This window comes from Pocillopora damicornis, chromosome 13 (genome assembly GCF_964200805.1).
Source record: "Pocillopora damicornis chromosome 13, jaPocDami1.2, whole genome shotgun sequence".
In the NCBI taxonomy this organism is placed as follows: domain Eukaryota; kingdom Metazoa; phylum Cnidaria; class Anthozoa; order Scleractinia; family Pocilloporidae; genus Pocillopora; species Pocillopora damicornis.
This window is the reverse complement of record NC_142682.1, coordinates 509,363-531,500: the sequence shown is the minus strand read 5'-3', so window position 1 is coordinate 531,500 and position 22,138 is coordinate 509,363. Positions and strand designations below refer to the sequence as shown.

The 22,138-nt window shown below is 39.3% G+C and overlaps 2 protein-coding genes across 6 annotated transcripts in view; one reads left to right on the top strand and one right to left on the bottom strand.

The window, feature by feature from the left end:
• The window catches only part of LOC113676816 (cubilin), a 54,777-nt gene extending 35,475 nt beyond the window's left edge, over nt 1-19,302 (bottom strand). For 3 of the 5 annotated variants that reach the window (XM_089192730.1, XM_089192729.1, XM_089192726.1), the window contains exons 1-7: nt 18,793-19,030; nt 11,699-11,728; nt 11,109-11,495; nt 10,299-10,673; nt 7,817-8,188; nt 6,940-7,326; nt 6,207-6,581 (exon numbers count right to left, since the gene is read on the bottom strand). In XM_089192730.1, the coding sequence (XP_089048856.1) occupies nt 6,207-6,581; nt 6,940-7,326; nt 7,817-8,188; nt 10,299-10,673; nt 11,109-11,495; nt 11,699-11,728; nt 18,793-18,826 (1,960 nt within the window). In that variant the 5' untranslated portion in view covers nt 18,827-19,030. Of the gene's footprint in view, nt 1-6,206; nt 6,582-6,939; nt 7,327-7,816; nt 8,189-10,298; nt 10,674-11,108; nt 11,496-11,698; nt 11,729-15,122; nt 15,271-18,792; nt 19,031-19,162 lie in introns of those variants that run through there. The other 2 variants (XM_089192728.1, XM_089192727.1) reach the window with 2 other exon arrangements.
• Nucleotides 19,303-19,700: 398 nt separating this feature from the next.
• Nucleotides 19,701-21,240, top strand: LOC149034898 (uncharacterized). The gene has a single exon (XM_089192811.1). It carries the CDS (start codon nt 19,847-19,849, stop codon nt 20,750-20,752), a length of 906 nt encoding a protein of 301 aa, XP_089048937.1. The 5' UTR covers nt 19,701-19,846; the 3' UTR covers nt 20,753-21,240.
• The last annotated feature ends 898 nt before the right edge of the window (nt 21,241-22,138 follow it).

Genomic DNA, 22,138 nt, shown 5'->3' with positions numbered 1-22,138 from the left:
TAAAGTGCATCTCATTTTCACTAAGAAACGCTGATCATACTTAATCTTTAAAACTAAGGGAGATCTTTGGCCATAGTTGCAAGTGATCTTCTTTTAACCTGACCCTAAACTGTGCTAACTTCCCTATTATTCAATAATCTAGCTAGTTCCATTCTCTCAGTTAATGAAAATGAGTTAAAGGTGACATGCGTCTGTTCTTTCGCTCGTCTTCCCTGACTGAGAGCCTGGAAAAGGTTATTCATCAAAACAATCTTCTACACGCTCAACTGGCACATCCCTCGTTAGAGAAAGGTTGTAACTCATGAGACTGTTTCTCGTTATTAGGTGCATGATGCGCAGGGATTTGACTGGCATTGGAGTCGCCTTGGTTCCTCGGTTTCAATACATTCTCTGTAGTCACCTCAAACTCGGCCCTGCGTCTTCTTTGACCTATTAGAAACAAAAATAGCATGATGATAAGGAAAAGAAGTATGTAGACATTAAATTAATATTTTTGAGAGAGTATGGGTATCACCTAAGTATCTAATCAGACGAGCTCCCCAAAGTGATTACGTACATTAAGCCACTCCCTTGCCACTCTCCTTGTGCAGTCACATGGTTGGAAAGGTGACATTTTGGTTGCTATCAATCAAACTTGGTTTTCGTAACAAGTTGATAAGTAGCTTGCTCGCCGCATGTTTAATAAGCTAATCTCAAAATGATCTCCCGAGGGGCAAAAAGAGCGTAACCCGCCAGTTCCTTACTCAGAGAGTAAGTGCCAAGAAGCACTAGGAAAATTTTTGCTTGTTTTTGATTTTTTGTTCTGCCAAGTTTTGTCAAGCCTTACCAATCTTCAAAGGCGCGGTCGTCTTGCCTCGGAGCAAGACAAATTTTTGTCAGGCGTGAAATCGGACAGATTTTATTAATTTACAAGCCACGATTTGAAGGAATACGCCAATCAACAAAATTTGAGCTCGCTTTTGAAATGTGAGCTTTCAGGCAGAAGGCCGCCAAAATAAATTTCATTTTTTATGCGGCAATCAAATAGTGAAGGCAGAGGATTTGTACCTCGCTCGGGATGCAGCATAACGATCAGTACTCAAGATACTCAGAATACAACTATTATAGCTTCCATGAATTTTAGGTTTAAGCTGAATCCCCAGGTTCAAGTGCTGCTCAATTTGAATATCCCTGTGATTGAAATTTAGTGATAAACAAATATTTTGCTGTTTTTCAGTGCGCTCGCACTGGTTAGTTGAGACAAATTTTGTCAACGCAGTGCCCCCGGCCCCTAAATTGGTCTCAACTTTCAACTTCCTGATAACAAGTCTTAACGGTTTCGAACATTTATGGTCTCCTCGCGAGTCCAGAACACACTGGTAGAAAGCCAAAGAACAACACCCTTTTCCTTCATGAAAAAAAAGCGAGCGGACTCACCGTAACGAAGGCAATAAAAAATCCAAACTAAGATAAGAAGACCAACGATCACAACAACCACTGCTATTACTGCCTTGGCACCTTCCGATAAGGATTTCTTCGACCCTACAATTAATTGTGACAGTTAGAAAATCTTAAAGAATTGCTTAAGTTAATAATCGCATTTGATGATCATTGATTGACAAAGATATTTAGATGAAAAACATCATCTAATAATTTCAATCAGTTAGGTAATTTGTCAACTCAGAGGCCCAAAAAATTCATTATCAAACTGGGACTACAAGAGAACGGCATTAACAAACCCCACCCCCAACCCGTGGATTTCCCGTACCACCGAAATATTTAGAAGAACTGATTGTCAGCCTGCCGGACGAACTTATCGACATGGAGTTCGTTTCATGGGTTAGGGCACGTTTGGCGAAAGATCAGCTATTTTATTCAAATAATTCATATTTGCTTTCTAAAGCTTTTAAAAAAAGTAACTACTTTTTATCCTCTTATCAATTGTTTTCAAGTTCAGTAGTATTAATACCAAACAAGTGAAAAGTGCTTTTCGCGCCCCAATTGGCTGGTTCGGTTTTGAATAGCAAGTAACACTCACCTCCTAACAACCGGTTAGCTAAAGTAATTAATTTCCGACCATTTTTCGGTATATTGTAAGGAGTAAACTTATTTTTTGCTGACATAGTTTGATGCTACACTGGTTTACAGATTTAATGAATGTAACCGAAGAAGTTACAATTCATAGACCCAACGTTTCGACACTCCTGTCTATTGCCTTCATCAGGGGTGATCTAAACGCTGCAACAAGAGGTCCTTTTATATGATCACTAATTAGCGGCCTTTTTTTTCTGACGAGGTGTAAATAGGCGTCAGGAAGCAGACCGCCATCGACAAAGGCGATGGTGGTAACGCCGATTAGTGGTGATAATTTTAGAATTATCCCACCCAATTGTATGGTTATGCTCCGATAAAGCTGAATTTTCCTTTTTGCAAAGAAAAACGCTTTTTGGTGCTCTTTTAACCGTGTACCAAACTGGCGTTTGTCTGTCCGCTGTATTCGTTGTCACAGTCATTGCAAGGAATAGAATAAATGGCGTCGGTTCGTTGTTCTTTCGTGACAGGATCCTTAGGTTAGGCGAAAATATGCCCTAAAGTCTGAAAAGGTTTTTGAGCAACTTTAACGTTGTGGCTATTCAAAATTCTCTTGATGGGTTCAGTAACACCCTGTATGTAAGGAATAACAGCAAAACCAGTGGCTGGTTCCCTTTCATCAAGAGCGTTACTATTTGTAACTGGTTTTTGGCAGTTACGGAGAAAAGTTTTTGTATAGCCATTTGCCTTTAGGACATTGGAAACATATTTCCTCTCCTCAGCCTTCGAATCGAGTGATGATGGTAGACAGTCAGCCCTCCTAAGTAAAGTTTTGGCTACAGACTTCTTATGGCAAATAGGATGGTGAGAATCGAAAGCGAGGTATTTGTCGGTGTGGGTGGGTTTACGGTAGACACTTGTCTCTAAATTACTCTGAACCCCTCTGGACACATTTAAATCAAGAAAGGGCAAATGTCTATCCTTTTCACGTTCAAGGGTGAATTGGATCGACGGCTCAACTGAATTCAAATGCGACAAGAGGCGCTCCGCTTCATTTCCGGATACCGCAGAAACAACATCATCGACATATCGTTTCCAGAAAAAGGGTTTAACCGGTGAAGTGGCTAAGGCCCTTTGTTCCACGTCTTCCATTACCATGTTAGCAATGACAGCAGAAACAGGCGAACCCATCGCTGTACCAAAAACTTGTTGATAGTATGTGCCGTTATATGTTAATTGCGTGGTTTTGAGGCAAAAAGACAGCAGATGAATAATATCCTCCACAGGCAAAGAAGTTCTTTGTCCTAGGGAAGCATCTTCTCTGAGTCTTTCCTCCGCAACCTTAACGGCAAGATCAACTGGGATTTTGGTGAAGAGCGAAACAACGTCGAAAGATACTAATTCTTCACAAGCGTCAAGAGTTTTATCTCTTATGAAATCCGTAAATTCGCAGGAATTTTTGACAGTGTAATCAGTATTCCCAACAACAGGCGACAAAATTCTCGCAAGCTAACAAGAAATTGCATAAGTCGGAGAATTAACAAAAGAGACAATGGGTCTCAAAGGAATTCCCGGTTTATGAATTTTAGGTAAGCCATAAAAACGTGGACATAAGCCGTCACTACTGTATAACATTTTGTACGTAGAGTCACTAATTCTGCCAGCTTTTTTCAAATCAAGCAACATTTTGTTTAACTTTCTTTGAGTTTTACTGGTAGGATCAGAGTTTAAGACAGCATACGTACTCTTGTCATTAAGCAGAGACAAAGCTTTGTCGTGATATTGCTGTTTGTCCATAACCACAACACAATTACCCTTGTCAGCAGATAATACAAGCCTGTCCGGATCCTTTTTGAGAGTTATAAGCGCATTGAAAACATCCTTTTGAATGTTTTTGGGAGGAGGTTTAGCACGCCTGAGTATGCTACTTACTTCTGCTCTTACCAAATGCCTACGATCGTCTTCGAGTTGAGAGATACTCTCCTCAACAGTGGCGACAATTTCGGCAGTCGCTATTTTGCGAGGAGCAATAGCAAACTTTAGACCCTTCTCTAAACCACTCCGTTCCAGCGCGGATAACTCCTTGGAGGAAAGGTTCATGACCCATTTATCTTTCAGAGATGAGCCTGAATTAACAGGAGACCTCTTACTGAGCAAGTGACGGAGTTTTCTGTCGTGTTTCTCTCTCTGTTTGGTAAACGTCTGCAGTTCTTTCGAATTGCAAATTTCCTCGACCCAGGAAGTTTCGGAGTTGTTAATCAAAGCTCAAAGCTTGAAAGAGCAAAAAATACAAACGATGCCTTCAGCAATAAGGAATCATAAGGAAAGTCGGTCGTAGAAGTTTAACTTTCTTATAACAAAAAGCATTGATTAATTTTGAATATTCATTGCAAAGAAAATTCATAGGGTATTTACCGCTTTTCATTCCCGATTTGTTTATCGATTGACTTGTCGTTTCCGATTGACTTGTCGTTTCCGATTGACTTGTCGTTTCCGATTGACTTGTCGTTTCCGGTTCACTTGTCGTTTCCGATTCATTTGTCGTTTCCGTTTCACTTGTTGCTGCTGTTTTTGTTGTAGGCGGTGATGTTGTTGGTCTGGGAGTAGATACTGAATATTCCGCTTCAAATCCACGATCAACTGTTTGTCCAGGATGGAACATCACAAACATTTGGTTTCCAGACGAGAACCGAGGCTCCTCCAAAGGCGACCCCTTACAAAATCGCCCCAGGAGTGAATCCGAAGAGCTTGTTGACCCGCCATCATAAAGCTCCACATAAGAACAAGAATCCGAACAAGGTTTAGCTGAACACTCACTTAAGACAAAGTAAGTAAATGTTAAGTTTACAATTTTTCCAGGTGGTGCGGTAATGATCCAGGTACAATTTCTGGACGCAGTGTAGTTACTCTTTGGGTAGTTTGTGCTGCTTATTGTGCCATTCCCTGTGAGAGGAATTGCTTCCTTTGGACAAACTGTTGAAAGTTAAAAAACGCCCATGTGAGTGTGGTATCGAGAATTGTCATGTATTTACGACGGAGGGAGGCTAAATATATGGTTGTTTCGAAGGAAATTCACATCGGCCAAAGCGCATTAAGCTGCAAACGAAAGAAAATTTGTGTAATGACTTAGAAAATATTAGACCGTCGTAATTCAAGAGGAGAAGTAAAATGTGTAGATCTGAAATAAATTTCCAAGGCTTTCAAGCAGCGAAGTCTAGCGAATGAGTAGACACGATCACCGTGAGGCGCCCGATTTTTCAAAATTCGACACTATTTCAAACCAAAATGTGTCATTTTCCAAACTGGTTTTCAGACCCACCATTGGCTTTGTTTCATTGTACTTCGCATCACTGCTGCAGACAAATCTTGGTCAAACTTACCTGAATTTCAGCTTGAATAATATAATTTTCTTTCTTCTTTAACCAGATCGTTTATTAGAAGTTAAAGGGAAAAAAAGCTTTTTGTACGCTCTCGTGGCTCCCTTGGTAAACAATAAAATGGATCTTAGACTATTTCGGCCATTGATCAAAATCCATACCCTTTTGAAAAGAGGTTTACAAAAACATGGCCTACATAAGAGAGTTGCCCCGAACAATAATATCAAGTTTAGAAAAGTGAACAACCAAGAATCGAGGAGAAAAAGTGGGAAGTGGGTAAAGCAACATGGCTTAGATTCCCAGTACACCACCGCTTACATTGGCATATCAGAGATGTTTGCATTCAACAATCATTAAAAGACCGAGCTTCCTCTCTAATTAACTTCAGTAATAAGTGAATAGATGAGGTGGAGCACGATATTAATAATCATTATACATTAGACTTACTACAAAAATTTGATTGGTTGAGAGCAGTTAATCGATATATAATGATGTGTGAAATTGACATAATAGGCTAATATCTGCAGTGGATATTGCATTAATCATGTCGAGTTCAAAGCTTGCCTAATTTTTTAAACTCCTCGTCCGTGTAGTGAACTCAATATTTTGCCAACTCAAACAGAGGTGCCTCCTAAAATATGCAATTATTGAACTCGTTTTTCGCATGATATCAGGAATAATCAAACCTCTTGCCTGTGTTATCTGCTTCAGCCTTCGGCTTCAGTAGATACCTCAGATCTCGGTTTTAATAATTTGTGTCATTATTTGGCAAAATTACATCTTCTTTCAGCGAAATCTTAGATCTATTTTTCTTCTTACTTGGAGGACTGTAGTTCAACAGCTTGTAAGTTGCTCCAAATCCGTCATAATCCATGTTTGTATCATCGGACACAAACACCACCCTCAAGCTTTCGTTCAGTGAATAAAATTTTACAGGAGGAGCCCTTGGTGTACCACATAGTTTTCCAGGTAGCGCTTTATCACTGAAGCTATTCTGAACTTCCATATAATCACACGAGCAAGCAGCGCCACCACAACGTTCAAGATTATAGTCTGGTATTGTGAGCTCAACACGGTATCCTTGTTTCCCCATAATCTTCCAGCTACATGTCTGGTTGAATGGATAGTTTCTTGGATTAAAGGGAGAGGAAAAGGAACCTGATGTTTCATTGAGGATCATATCTGTTGGGCACACTGGAAAGAGTAAAGGACTGCCAGCTTTAGTAAAATGCATCTTACTTACTATAAAAAACTTAATCGCCTCAAAGGTTGCATTGAACCCTTTGGCGCGAGATTCAAATCTCACTTAAATGAAGTTTCCCTCGGAGTACACAGATCTTAAAAGTCATTAGGATTTCCTCCATGAGAGGCAACGTTTGTGATGAAGACTCGGGCTGAAGACTTTTCTACAGACTATAGTTGTTCAAAGATTGCCTACGTTATTATTTGCATGATATAATTAACATAATTCTCGCTCAGTTTAATAGGGGTAGGTGCTCAGTACACTTGTATGCTTCCAGTTCATAAACTACCATAGACAAAAAGCTCTTACATGAATCTCCATCTATTGCCTCAAAGGTTGCATTGAACCCTTTGTTTACAGGGCCGGCGCGCGATTCAAATCTCACTTGAATGAAGTTTCCCTCGGAGTACACAGGAGGGGGAAGCTTTTGACCACAGATCTTAAAGTCACTGGGATTTCCTCCATGAGAGGCAACGTTTGTGATAAAGACTCGGGCACTATCATCTGCCGCTCCAGCACAGTCATCGTTTTCACCTGCTACCAGGGTAAAGCTCAAGAAGGTCAGTTTGATGATTTTCCCACCAGGTACCGTGATATTCCAGGTAAAAATCCTGTTTGCGTCATAGTTGTTGGGAAAATTGGGGCTGGAAATGTGACCACTAATAGCATTAATGGATTCTCCAGGAGGGATACAGGCTGAAACGGAAGGATTTTTTATTCACTTTTTTTATATTTTTTATTACTGTGCACGAAACAGTTCCAATGAAAGGGGGTCTCAACGGGGTGATGGCTTTTACGGCTTACGTGTACGGTTAATATCATTCCATTTTTGTTGGAGAAATTTGTTTTTAACCGTTAACATGGTTTACGACTAACGGTTAATATCTGTCAATTTTACACCAAACGGGTAAATTTTTTTGGCCGTTTTACGGCGATCGGTTTATCCCACTGAGCCCTTGTGAAACAGAAATGTTAAATACGTTTTCTTTCAAAAGAAGACGAGTGTAACTCAGATTGACCTTGGTGAGCGGCGATAGTCTGTCTGTCTCTTAAAAATATAGAAGTATGAAATAAGTTAAAAGTTGGGGCATAGTCGGTGTCTTAACGCTTCAAGACCAATTTCGCGCAAGAAAAATATTTGATGATTGTAAGAGGATATTCTGAATAAACTTCACAGGGTACTCACCACCGGTCGTTGTGTATTCATATTTCGCTTCAAATCCACGTTCAACTGTTTGCCCAGGATGGAATATCACAAACATCTGATTTCCAGTCGACAACTGAGGCTCATTCCAAGACGACCCCTGGCAAAATCGCCCCAGCGAGGGCGAACTTGTTGACCCACCATCATAAAGCTCCACATAAGAACAAGAGTCCGAACAAGGACTGGCTGAGCACTCACTTAAGACAAAGTAAATAAATGTAAAATTTACAATTTTGTCAGGTGGCGCGGTAATGATCCAGGTACAATTTCTGGACGCAGTGTAGTTACTCTTTGGGTAGTTTGTGCTGCTTATTTTGCCGCTGCCTGAGAGAGCAATTGCTTCCTTGGGACAAACTGTAAACAATGAAAAAGGAACATGTGAGTGTGGGAGAATAAACATAGGCTGTTCCGGGAATTCAGTTGGTAAAAGGAAATGCCATATCGAACTTCGCGACAGTAGCAAAGGAGTGAAAAAACGAGGGAGGTGTGGGTCATGTTATGTGATCAACTTCTTCTTTTCCCGACCAGACCCAAACCTCACTATCTTTTTCACTACGCCGCTACTATGGTGCCCCTGGCTATTTCGCTCTGTTTGACTACCTAGAACGCTTAGAATAGGCCAGAATAAACATGGATTGGTGATAGATATGTGGTTTCTTTCACAGATTCCGTCAAAATCTGCATGGTAAGAACAAAAACGTGGCACACGAAGCGCTACTAAATGTCACTGATGACCACAGTTTGACATCATCTGGTATCTCTTGTTGAACAGACACACGGCAATGTGGAATCTAATTGTTTCATATACGATGAAGAAGCAAATTGTCGTAAATGGTGATTTCATTTACGCCTCTGTTCTCCAATACGTGATAAATAACAACCAATCGAAATGCTTACCATATAACTGTTGATTCGACCAATGGTCAAAATCTATTCAAACCAAAGCGGCTCAAAACCATACCCTTTACAGAGATACATTTCAATATGGCTTTTATAAGGGACTAGCCCCCAGGCAAGAATATGAATATTTGAAACTCGTTACAGTGACCAATTTACATTATCAACTCAGTTGATGAAACCAAATTATCTTGGTATACTCTTCGACCGACGCAGCACCACAGTTTCTTTAGAAACTTACCACTTTTATTCAATTAAGGTTGGCATGGCTTCCCAATACATCACCGCTTGCACTATACATCAGAGATGTTCGCATTCACCCTGAGCTGATAACGGAGAGAACCTGCACTCTTATTAACTAAGCTCCTTATCATTACCTGTATGGGTGAATTTATGGCATGTAACATTCTTTCAGCGAACTCGTAGATCTCACCACGTTATATAGAACACGCTGGGAATAATAGCAGAAATGTTCTTTCCGAAGATATTTTCGCGTTTGATACCACATTTGACTTATCAGATGATGTATTAGCCAATACTCCAGTGCCAGAGAATACGTTAACAAGTAATATCAATAACTTTTGTACCAATTCAGTATTTAACAACTGCACTGTCGACTTTTGCCACGAGAAAAAGTAATATTTGCAGGTATGTAAACGTTTGGATTGTATGGTGACAATAGAGAGATGAAATTCTAAATGCAGTTTATTAACGAACACAAACATTCTTTACTTAAAACGAAAGGAAAATACAAATTACTGTGCAGTGTATTTCATAACTAAGGGCGGATCCTGCGTAGGAAATAAAGTCGTAAAATCTTAAAACTCATCTACTGGCCGTGTAGCGTTGGCTACATGTCGATTACAAGAGAAGTGACAACAAATAAACTACAAAAGGTCAATTATAGGGGTAAAATCATTTTTAATTAGCCGTCGGTTGCGGTTAAAAAAAATTCGACTGGCTTTATCTTTACGTAAATCACACCAATATCGAAGTCAAAAGTTGATAAAACGCACGCGAAAATCCAGCTCCCATTGGATATTTAAATACACCTCATTCTCCATTATTTACTGGTAGTTATAGAAGGAAAAAAGCGTTTATGTGCTTACGTCATTCCTTATTATGGGTTATTATATAAGACCTAGGCCTGCTTACATTAACGTAGCAGAGAAATTTGCATCACCAATTGATAACAGATATAACCTCCACTCCAATGAGCTAAGTTACTTATCGTTACTTGTACCGGCGAATTTATTGCGCAAAAACATCTTTCCTCAGCGAACCCTTAGATCTCACGACGTTGTCTTCTCTACTCACTTGGAGGACTGTACCTGAACAGCTTGCAAGTTACCCTAGATCCGTCATAATCCATTCTTGCATCATCGGACACAAACACTACCCTCAAACATCACTAATTTGCTCTGCTTGACTAACTAGAACGCTTGAAACAGGCCAGAAAAATCAGGGATTAACTAAGTGCCTTATCATTGCTGGTATGGGTGAGTTTATTACATGAAACATCTCTCAGTGAACTCTTAGATCTTACGAAGTTGTTTTCTCTACTTACTTGGAGGACTGTAGTTCAACAGCTTGTAAGTTGCTCCAAATCCGTCATAATCCATGTTTGTATCATCGGACACAAAAACCACCCTCAAGCTTTCGTTCAGTGAATAAAATTCTACAGGAATATACCTTGGTGTACCACATAGTTTTCCAGGCGGCGCTTTATCACTGAAGCTATTCTGAACTTCCATATAATCACACGAGCAAGCAGCGCCACCACAACGTTCAAGATTATAGTCTGGTATTGTGAGCTCAACACGGTATCCTTGTTTCCCCATAATCTTCCAGCTACATGTCTGGTTGAATGGATAGTTTCTTGGATTAAAGGGAGAGGAAAAGGAACCTGATGTTTCATTGAGGATCATATCTGTTGGGCACACTGGAAAGAGTAAAAGACTGCCAGCTTTAGTAAAATGCATCTTACTTACTATAAAAAACTTAATTTATTCAAAGAAAAAGAGAAAAATCTTAACGAAGCTTCTTTCTCTCCGAATACTGTTCCAGTTTTGATGAGGTTTACAGTCCACGGTGGTCAACTGGATGATTTTTAATAACGCCTACAGTTCATTTTCCGTACGTTAACGGTTACATACTTTAATCAATATAACAATTGATAAATATGGCAGCTTGCATTCGAGTAAAAGGCTTGACTATATGCAATTTTTTTTCTACAGACTATAGCTGTTCAAAGATTGCCTACGTTATTATTTGTATGATATATTCAACATAATTCTCGCTCAGTTTAATAGGGGTACGTGCTCAGTACACTTGTATGCTTCCAGTTAATAAACTACCATAGAAGAAAAGCTCTTACATGAATCTCCATCTATCGCCTCAAAGGTTGCATTGAACCCTTTGTTTACAGGGCCGGTGCTTGATTCAAATCTCACTTGAATGAAGTTTCCCTCGGAGTACACAGGAGTGGGAAGCTTTTGACCACAGATCTTAAAGTCGTTAGGATTTCCTCCATGAGAGGCAACGTTTGTGATAAAGACTCGGGCACTATCTGCTGCCGCTCCAGCACAGTCATCGTTTTCACCTGCTACCAGGGTAAAGTTCAAGAAGGTCAGTTTGATGATTTTCCCACCAAGTACCGTGATATTCCAGGTACAAATCCTGTTTCCGTCATAGTTGTCGGGAAAATTGGGGCTGGAAATATGACCACTAGTAGCATTAATGGACTCTCCATGAGGGCTGCAGGCTGCAAAAAAGGTATCTTTCAGTTACCCTTTTGGTTTCTTACTCCAAACAAAAGAATTCCAGCAAAATAGAAATTGAAAAGGTGTTTCAAACTAGCACTTTTGTTACCATATCTTTACTAAGAATGAGAATTCCAGTTGACTTAAACAAAGACCAAACCTGTGGATTAAAATGGAGACATGTAAGGCGAATATTTATACTTACGATCACTTGTCACCACAGTCAGGGAGGCAACTGCAACAAATACGAAAAACGAACATGTGAACACGTGTCTCAACGTAAGCAGTAAAACTAGTTCATCCCAAATGCTAAAAAGTTTGAGGTCATCTGAGCAAAAGTGGACAGCATAGAAAACTCCCTAAGCTGCGATAGTGCTATTTATACCACAAAGAGTTCTGAGCTGATTTTCAACTTGTTAATATCTCGTATTTCCTGAGCCGCTTAAACGCCCGCTCAAACTGATCTGAGACAAGCTGATTAAATTTTTATGTGTGAGTGTGAGACATCAATTCTTGCAAGATTTTAAGCTAAGCCGTTCTTCTCTTGTTGAGGGTTGAAAAGGAATTTATACGTGACGGGTGATTAAGACGAAAATAAGTATGTGACGCGAGAATTTAACGGAAAGAAGAGCGAGATTCGTGAATTTATGAACCACCGTGAGGCGTGATTTTGAAATCTTCTCTACAAGAAAAGCGAGGTGAAGTTTTCCTTTTACATGCGTGACGAGTGAATTTTTTTTGTAAAATTCGCTAAGGGTTAGGGATCCTCGGGTGACACTTGTTACCCGACCCTTTTAAAGACAATTTAAGATTGTAATCCTACTTGACTGTTTACGCCCCTAAAGCCAGCAGGAGAGCTACGGAGGATATAATGAACAAAGAAATCCTTTACACCCGCGTGACATTGTTAGGATCGACAGCTATAAAGGTATTTTCTCGCAGCTTTTAACCAGGCTGCCAAAAAAGCGTCCCGAGCCGTTTCGTGCCTTGAAAGAAAACCGAAAAAAATGGCGCCAATATTGAACCAAGCTGTCAGTATTTAGTTGTCAGGAGTTTCTCACAAAAAATAAACATAAGAGCATAGAAATTCTTCAAATGTTGTACAAGCTCTGAAAACCTTAATGCCACTTCGCAGAATTTTCATTGAAAGTTATGAAAAAAGCTTCTGTTCAACAATTACCAACCAAAGAGAGACTTCACACAATATTCACCAAAGCGAGAAGAAATGATGTCACTTCCTGTTGGCTTCTAACAGTGCGTTTTTGTTTGTAAACACCCTTCCCCCCTGCCACTTTCCCCGTCTGAAAAGTCACGACATTATTAACTGCTAGCTGGGGGGAACTTGCTATAACTACAAAATGACATGGTAAAATTAAGGGTTTCACAAGGTGTTTATGCAATCTCGAAATCTCCTCAGTTTTTGCCTCAATGAATCCCTCTCAGTGTTTTTTCTTTCAGTCTCAAAGTCTCTCATTTCTTTCAAAGTCTGGGATTTGTTCTTATAAATGAAGATCCCCTTCAAAAGGTAGTGTGAGTAATGCGTCGATCAACTGGAAGCTTCAACATCCCCCTGGACATTTGAACTTTTAAATATTGATTTATTCAAATTCCCCCCCCCCCCCCCACCAAATTTATTTCTCTACCCCAAGTAGTAGTAAGTTAGGTTACATAATAAACAAGGTAATAACTACTGGTCAATTCTAATTTGAACATTTAAATATTAGAAAAGAGAGGAGAAGGGCACGTCCAGATACCCAATATAGTGCCTCCTTAATCTAATATGAAAAGTTATTTACTAAACTTGGCCTAAATAACACAGCTTAGATCAAAGAGGAAGACAGAAGATGAAGGACATGAATAATTAATATTGATTTAGGTAGCAATGTGAAAGTGGTTTTTTAAACATTTGTTTTTCTTTAATAGGTTGAGGAATATTGTTCCAGATATACCTATCAATGATTGTTAGACAAAATTTCCTGAGATTTAAGTTTGAATGTATTGGACATGTATGAATGTTTGTCAGCATTAAAATAGTCATAAAGAAGTAAAGATGCATTGAATTTGACAATATAAGGAACTTTCAAAAGTCCCAAAGCAGTATAACAAGGAGTAATCGGTTCTATTAGAGAAACATCACTGATAATGCGAACCCCTTTGTTTTATAATTTTACTACTTTAGAAAGTGGATCATTATAATTATTTCCCCAGTGTGCACAGTCATGCGTAGGATATGGATAAGTAAGAGAAAAATAAATGTATCTAAGTGTGTTGATCGTTAGGTGAAGCTTTTACTACTTATGTAATCAATATGGAGTACACCGGAGAAGACAGGATGAAAATCCGGCAGACTGAACACCATTGACATAAACTTATTGTTACCTACTGCATACGTAAGATCTAAAAAAAGTGCTGGGTTTGATGGTCAATTTTTTTTACACGAGGCAAAATCAGCGACCGTAACCTTCTACTCATTGACCAAGCTTTAAAATCCATCAGTAACTTGTAGACCTCTTCTTCTGAGTCATCCGCCCGCGAACGTGAACTATGTACCTTTAAAATCCTCCATATTAAAATATAAAACCTCGTATACCGCTAGAAAGACTTGTCACTTTCGGAGTTATCAACGTGAGCGGAAAAAAGTATTTGTACAACCGTTTGAAAATATCTTGGTATAATTGTTGATATCATACAAGAAACAAACGTAAAAGAGCGAATCTTAATTGTAAAACAAAATTCCAATGTCGTAAATAACACCTTGCCAGAATCCGAGTTGAGCGAACGAAATCATGTGGTGAACCGTAGGTGAAATTGTCTCGGTTTCGAATTTTACTGACCCCAGTATTATCAGGAATTTTTCATATTCATGGCTCCTGGTGTACAAATAAACAATTATGACATAAAATTCACCTGTGGCAAGACTTCACACGCGAATCGCTTTCTTCAAAGAATGTGCAGTCAGGTTAAAATGTTGATATATACTCGCTAACGTTGTCGTTATCTTATATCATCAATTGTTTATGTTAACTTCCTCTCGTGTCAGAAATATCTTTTTCATCGAGTTCACGTTTTCTGTCTATTTGAGTGTGAGAATCAATCTCCATTTGCATGTGACAGTATAAAACCATTTGATTTTCCTTAAAATAAAGTAGCCTAAGAATGCAAAGTACCTTTGTTCATGTCTAAACCTATTCAGCGAACGATCAATTACCATGCAGGTTCGAATTCCTCAATGGACATGAATTGGCATTTAACTTGTCTCGCACGATTTTACAAGAATTATCTCCCTTCCTTGAAAACTCTAACATGTTGAATTAAGAACCTCCTTTGAAAGGTATCCACTTAATCGATAAAAAAAGTGGGACCGCGAACACTGAGCGAACCCGAGCGAAGAAGACAGCAATGAAGAAGAACGATGCACGGAAGAAGATCAAGTTACACGACATTAAATTCGCATTTCGAAAATGCGCATTAAAAGTCGGTAGACAAAGCAAAGTCAAGAACAGAATGATAATTCAAACCTCTGGCCTGTAAGAGTAAGCAGATGTAACTTTTAGATTCCTTTGTTGCACGTATGATCAGTGAAGTGAAAATTGCGCATTAATCATTCGCATGAAAGAACTCTCACTCACCACAAAATGTAATCAAGATCCAGGCTAAAATCATGATGGTATTCAAACTTCTTGTTCTATTTTAACAAAGCTTGATCTTCTTCACGATGAGGAATCGACGAGGTCGAAATCAACAGAGCAACATAAGTCAGTTCTCTTTCGTATTTAACTGCGGAAATATGGAAGCAAGCACAGAGGCAACAGACGGAATAAAGTTAGCGTGACCTTGACGTCATTGACGAGTCTGTGACAATTTCAGTTCTTCCGCAGTAATGGTATGTAATAAGAGGTCGACGCAACTTGAGGGATCCTTTCGACATGAGGGGTTTCCTTTGGATATTTCTACTGCGAGAGTTTAAATGAAAGAAGTGAAAGAAAAAAGATGCGAGAAATTAGAGGGGAGGGGAGGAATCTTACTTGCCTTCTCTCCTCCCCCTCCCCACTAAGTCTCTTAACACGATGATTATGTTACTATTTTGATAGAAAGGAAATGAAAACCAGGAGATTTATGATTTACGTCAAAATACAAAAGAAATCCGTCATAGTTGACGAAAATCAAAGCGAAACAGTCAAAATTAAAACAAATTTTAATAGCAACGGCATAGTGCCACAGAAATTCCAAAATAACGCCAGTTTTTTCGTATTTAACTGCGGAAATATTGAAGGAAGCACAGAGGCAACAGACCGAATAAAGTTATCGTGACCTTGACGTCATTGACGAGTCTGTGACAATTTCAGTTCTTCAGCTGTAACTTGATGGTATGTACTAAGAAGTCGACGCAACTTGAGGGATCCTTTCGACATAAGGGGTTTCCTTTGGATATTTCTACTGCGAGAGTTTAAATGAAAGAAGTGAAAGAAAAAAGATGCGAGAAATTAGAGGGGAGGTGAGGAATCTTGCTTGCCTTCTCTCCTCCCCCTCCCCACTAAGTCTCTTAACACGATGATTATGTTACTATTTTGATAGAAAGGAAATGAAAACCAGGAGATTTATGATTTACGTCAAAATACCAAGTAAATCCGTCACAGTTGACGAAAATCAAAGCGAAACAGTCAAAATAAAAACAAATTTTAATAGCAACGGCATAGTGCCACAGAAATTCCAAAATAACGCCAGTTTTTTTGGTGACGAAAGTCCTCAGTTGGTCATACCCTTAAATCGCTGTTCTTGACACTTGATAGTTTCGGTTCCGCACAGAAGCTAGACGAATTGATCGAATTCCCACAATAAACCTGTACATAGTTTTACTTGACGCTCACGGATTCAATCAAATTCTACCGGAAACGTTAACAAGATCTTTTGTAAAAGCTGCAACGCAATAATTTTATAAAGTGCGGGTATTGCTTTTATTATCAGACGAACTTACACAAGTCGGTTTACGTCACTCCATAACTGCGAGCCTGTGCATACACTCAAAAGAGCATTAAGAGTCACGTGCGTGCGAGAAAACCGCACGCGCGTTGCCTATCTGCTACATATCGCGTGCGATAACAGCGTTCTTCAAAAGTGCTCACCGTAAAAATTAAGCTAAAACTAATTAAATTAACAAACGAGTGAAGATAATTAAATAAGCGGCTTTTGATTCGAAACAATTCGCAGATCCATAATGATCTTGGTGCTAATAACATTCAGAGGGAACGTTTAGTTACAAAAAAATTATACCCAAAATGCAAATATTAATTATAGACAAAAAAGCGTGCTACAGTTTGTACTTAAGTCTTCTTGTTCGCTCTTCGATTAGACATATCTCACCAAGTCACTCCGTGAATGTTAATCATGAAAGAGGCAACAACTTTCAAGAAACCTTTCGGATCGCCGCAAATGACAATTAGCCCAGTATTCCATTTTTATTTTTATTATTTTTCTTCGTTTTGTTGTGTTGTTGTTGTTTTGTTTGTTTGTTTGTTTGTTTGTTTGCTTTTTTTTTTGAAAAAGTTCAAGAGAGGACAATATCTCGTCCCCAAAACACATTAAAGCGCATTGTGTTTTTACTTAAAAAAGCGAATTCTAAACCTTTAATACTGTTGTGGATTTTGAATTTGTTATACTTCCTGATTATTATTGAAAAATTGGAGACTACGTACAGTTTAAATTATCAAAGTCTCTAATCTGTATCCCTTTGTAATTTGTGCTAATGGTTGTGATAGCTGATAGTAAAAGTATTTCTATTCTATTCCTAAGCTGTACTTTCTTCCTTTCTTCATAATCCAGCTTGTGACCAATCTCTCAGTTCATGGTCTGAGCCAAACAACTAACGCACGAATAATAAGAACGTGGTCGGGGAGTTAGGCAGCCGTTGTCCTTACAACAGAATCTTCCATTAGTCGTGTGTTCATTGTTTCACTCGTCTCGTAATGCAAAAATTAAATCGGTTTTTCTGCTTAGTTAACTAATACGCCAACAAGAGCAAACCGAAAAATCGAAAAAAGAGATGGAAACCGAATTCCGTGAAGTTTTATCAGGACAACATGAAGTAAGAAAGTTTGTCCTGTCATACCTGAGGAAAGCTTGTTTTTAAAGAATTTATCACGGACTTTGGGGTATTAGCTCCTTTATTGTTGAGGAAGAAGCATCATACATTCTTACAGAACAGTAAACAAAGCTTCATTAGAAAAACATGCATTTGTCTGGTTTGAACCGCAAAGGACGAAGATTAAGTGTTTTCCTCGGTTGCGGTTGGGATGTCGATTTATAAATCGTCATTATCTAGAACTCATTGTTGAACTTGAATAGTGAGAACAACATTCATTACATTCCTTTTGAGATTGACGCACATGGGGCTGTCCTGGTGTACCGGTACACGGGGGAATACCTATTGTTTTCATATCCATACATGGAGTTGTGATGCAGTTCGTTAATGTTTGGTTCCTTTGTGTACCGGTACACGAGGACACAACCGACGCACATAGCCAAAGACTAAAAATTTGCGAAATTTTTTTCAAGTAGATTCGGTTGAGACTTGAAAAAATAACCACCTGTACTACGAACTTTAATTAATTTCAATTTTCTTTGTTCCCCGGCAAACATTTAACTCAGGAGGTATAAATTTCATAGTTGGAGTGTAATATCTATCGATACAATGGTCGTTGAAGTAAAGTTTCGAAACGTACATATCAAAGTTGCCTTCTTCTAAAGAAGCTCAGAGCGATGGTGCATGCCTTTCTAGACTATACCTCCGGCGCCGGTAACATTACGCATCAGAAAAGCAGGTAAATTTGGTGAAAGCTGAACTTCGTAAACATCGCTGTTGTATTCTATTGACACGAAAGTCAAATTATGACGATATCAGAATATCGAGCGTTTTCGATATGCTTTACACCTCAAGCAATCCCTCTTAACTGTAAACAAATTGAGCAAAACCGGGCCGCCAACAATTGTAGCAACAATCTCTTAATATTTTTAATCTCGTAATATTTTTAACGGGGAGCTTGTACGCTTTTTTTTTTACATAGAGCTCCAATTTTGCGAAGCAGAAATTATAAGTATAATGATAAAGATACATATCCGGCACCGAAGAATCGAACAGAAATTTAAAAAAGCAATTGAAGTAAGAGTTGTCACCCGGGAAATCGAAGACAACTTAAAACTCCAGGAAGTTTAAATTACCATCGGCCTATACCTAACTTAAAGTTGCGTGCAACAGCGATATAAAATTCAAGTTCTTTTCCTTTATCTGAATCACGAACATACCTCCAATAGCAACGACGAGCCAAAACGAAGCCATTAGCGAACAGACCACTCGTTCACGACTATTCAGTAATGCTTTGGTGTCCGACTTCAGTTGGCCAACGCAATGAGCGAGAAATTTTTGTCAACTGCGAAAGCAAAAACATAGACCACACAAGACTGAATTAATATTACCGGTCAATACCATTATGGTGCAAAGCACGGCCACACGAACCCCAGGGGACCTCAACACCCCTTTGTTGAACAATTCAAACGATTATGTGCTCATGGAAGATCCTTTGTTTCTTGTATTCTTGTCAAATGAGGCATTCCTAGCAAGATCAACAAGTAGAAAGCAGAATTTCGATTGTTAGAGAATCGTGCGGAGCCTTACCCGAGTCATACCCGGTAGGAAATACTCTCTGATATTTTGCTAGGGCAGGATCTGTCTGATGAAGTATAGATAACTTAGTCCACCTTTGTATTTGCACGACTTTTAGCGTGAATTAATTAGTGGTACAAGGCTGACAACTGTACCCAGGAATTGTAACAACGCAAACGTAGAATGTCTAATAATCAGGAGGTTTTGGTTTAAGACATGAGAAGACACACAGGGCTTGCACTGTAAGTATCCCGGAGAGCTCCATACAATTCCTTATAATAAAATTATAAGGAATTGTATGGAGCTTTTTTAGGGTTGTGTCCTCGTGTACCGGTACACAAAAGAAGGAAACATTAACGAACTGCGTCATAACTCCATGTATGGTTATGAAAACAAAAGGAATTCCCTCGTGTACCGGTACACCAGGACAGCCCCTTTTTTAGCGTTAGTCGAGGCGTGGAGGGTGTTGTCACGTACGATCCTTGCGAGGTGTTTTTCCCGACACTCTTCTGACAGAAGAATGTCGCGTAATGAAAGCAAACCAGAAACGATTGAAGAGCAACTCGGGCTTTCACATATCATCAAGTTCATCAAAACGAGCATTGAATTTCCTGCACATCAACAAGCCTTTGTTTTATACTTTTACACCGATCACGAGCTCATTTGTGTTTCGGAAATAGATCAATTAGCTACATAATGATGGCGGAATTTGTGAAGGAATTTGAAGATGAAGAAGAACGAAAAGAGCGAGCTATTAAATCACGAAAAAACACTCCAGAAGAAAGAAACAGACAGAGAAAAGAATGGAGAAAGAGGAAACAAGGGAAGCATATGCCGAATTCAACGAATAAAAATGTTGAACTACAATCACTCAACCGCGAAGCGAATGAGTTGGTGCCTTGTACTTCTGAGGCTAAGGAAACGAAACTGCCTCCTTCGGACCAACATTTTGAGCCACAAAATGTCAAGAAACCCCATATCCTCGCGCTTAAACCAGGCAGTGAAGAGATGAAAGAGGCCTTGGGTGGTTGTTCAAGAGCTGCTAAGATGATTCAAATGGCTGTTGGTGCCGACGCAGTTGTCTCGCAGAAACCTCATGGGAAACGTCATCAAACCTTTTTAATTGGAAAAAAAACCACAGCGAGCAATGGATCCAGATTTGAACCCAAAGAACGCAGGCCAGAAAACATTGAATACTTGTCTAAAAATCCAGTTGGGAGTGGAAGCTTTGGACAGTGTTTTCTCGGGCGCTATCGAGGCATCGACGTTATTGTCAAGCAAATGACTCACAACGAAACGTCAGAGGATGAAGAACGAGCAAGGAGAGATTTGCTCCACGAAGCAAAGGTCGTTTCTGCTTTGGGGGACCATCCACATCTACCCATGATTTTTGGTGTTGTTACAAAGGCCTCACCATTATGCCTTGTGACTCAATTTCATGGTGTTCAGCATGAAAGTGCAACTCTCCATCAAGCGGCCGATAACAACGCAGTTACTAAAGCAAACTGTATTTCTATATTTAAAAAGATATGCAGTGTTTTAGACCACGTGCACTCTAAAGGATACCTTCATAACGACATCAAAGAAAAAATGTTGTACTAGAAGGGCGACCCTAAAAGCCGGAACGGCGGAACGGCGGAATGGCGGAATGGCGGAAAATGACCCCAAATCCTAAAACACGGAACGGCGGAAAATGACCCCAAATCCTAAAACATGGAACGGCGGAAAATGACCCCAAATCCTAAAACACGGAACGGCGAAAAATGACCTCAGATCCTAAAACATCGAACGGCGGAAAATGACCCCAAATCCTAAAACACGGAACGGATGTCAGGGCATGTTGCACAAATTTTGTACAAAGACACTAAGCGCTTGGCTCATTTATCCCCACGACGATAACGCGCGTGACTAAAATTAAGTGTTATTAATTTTTTTCTTTTACTGAGTGGAATAAATAATAATGAACCATTATGCATGAAAGATAGCTGCGTTTTCGCGTTGTAAACCTGTTTAGTTACCTTTTGTTAAGCAAAATTTGCCATGAAACCAAACTCGACATACCACATTACAATAAACAATTGTAACTTTGATACGTTTCCTGGTCACGTCTGTATTGATTTATTGAAACAATAACGTCTCATATGCTTGTAAATGTGAGAACATCACAGGAACGTTTTCAGGCTTCTCAAAATATGACAACGTTCAGCCCCAGCTCCAAACTTATACCCCATTCACACCAGCAAAACATGTTTTGTTAAACTGGTTTTCATTGAATGAAAATTATAAACAGAGAACTGAAAAACTTGATTTTCCATTGGATTCAAGTACTAGCTAACTTGCATTTCCAATGTGCTACATTCAAGTCAAAAATATTCGGTTAAATAGTTTCTATGAAGAAAAAAAAAATTAAACTGTGTTTAACAAAACAACTTTTAAACATGTTTAAGCTTTGGTGTGAATGGGGCATTAGACTAGCGTGAGAGCAAGCCCTCGTTACGAGCCCTTCAATACGAGCGTTTTTTCATCCACGAATAAGTTTTGGGACTTGAGTAACACTAGTTGAAGAGAGGTTTGCAGGGTGTCACGCGCGTGGGAATTTCTCATGGCGTGAAAAGACAAAAGAAAGTTAGAAGAAGGAAGCCGTCAAGAAGAATTTGAAGAATTTCTTCGCGACCAGGTGTCCAAAACACCACCACTTTCTAAACAAAAAAGAGGCTATTTCACCAATTCGTTCAGCGGATTTCTTTTGTTCCTCAACAAATTGCAAATCGTCAACTCTATGGCGTTTAAATTGCCCTTTCTGAAAGGGAAGTGTAATTCAGACGGATCTTTGGATTGTCATGGTTTACCATTATTCGAGTGGAAGCAGTTGCGAGACAAAGAAGAGGCTATCGGTCGAGGATCCTATGGTTTGGTTTTTGTGGCGAGAAACAATTCTGAGAAGGTCGTTAACAAAAAACTGTAAGGTGAGGACGAGAAGGAAAAGCG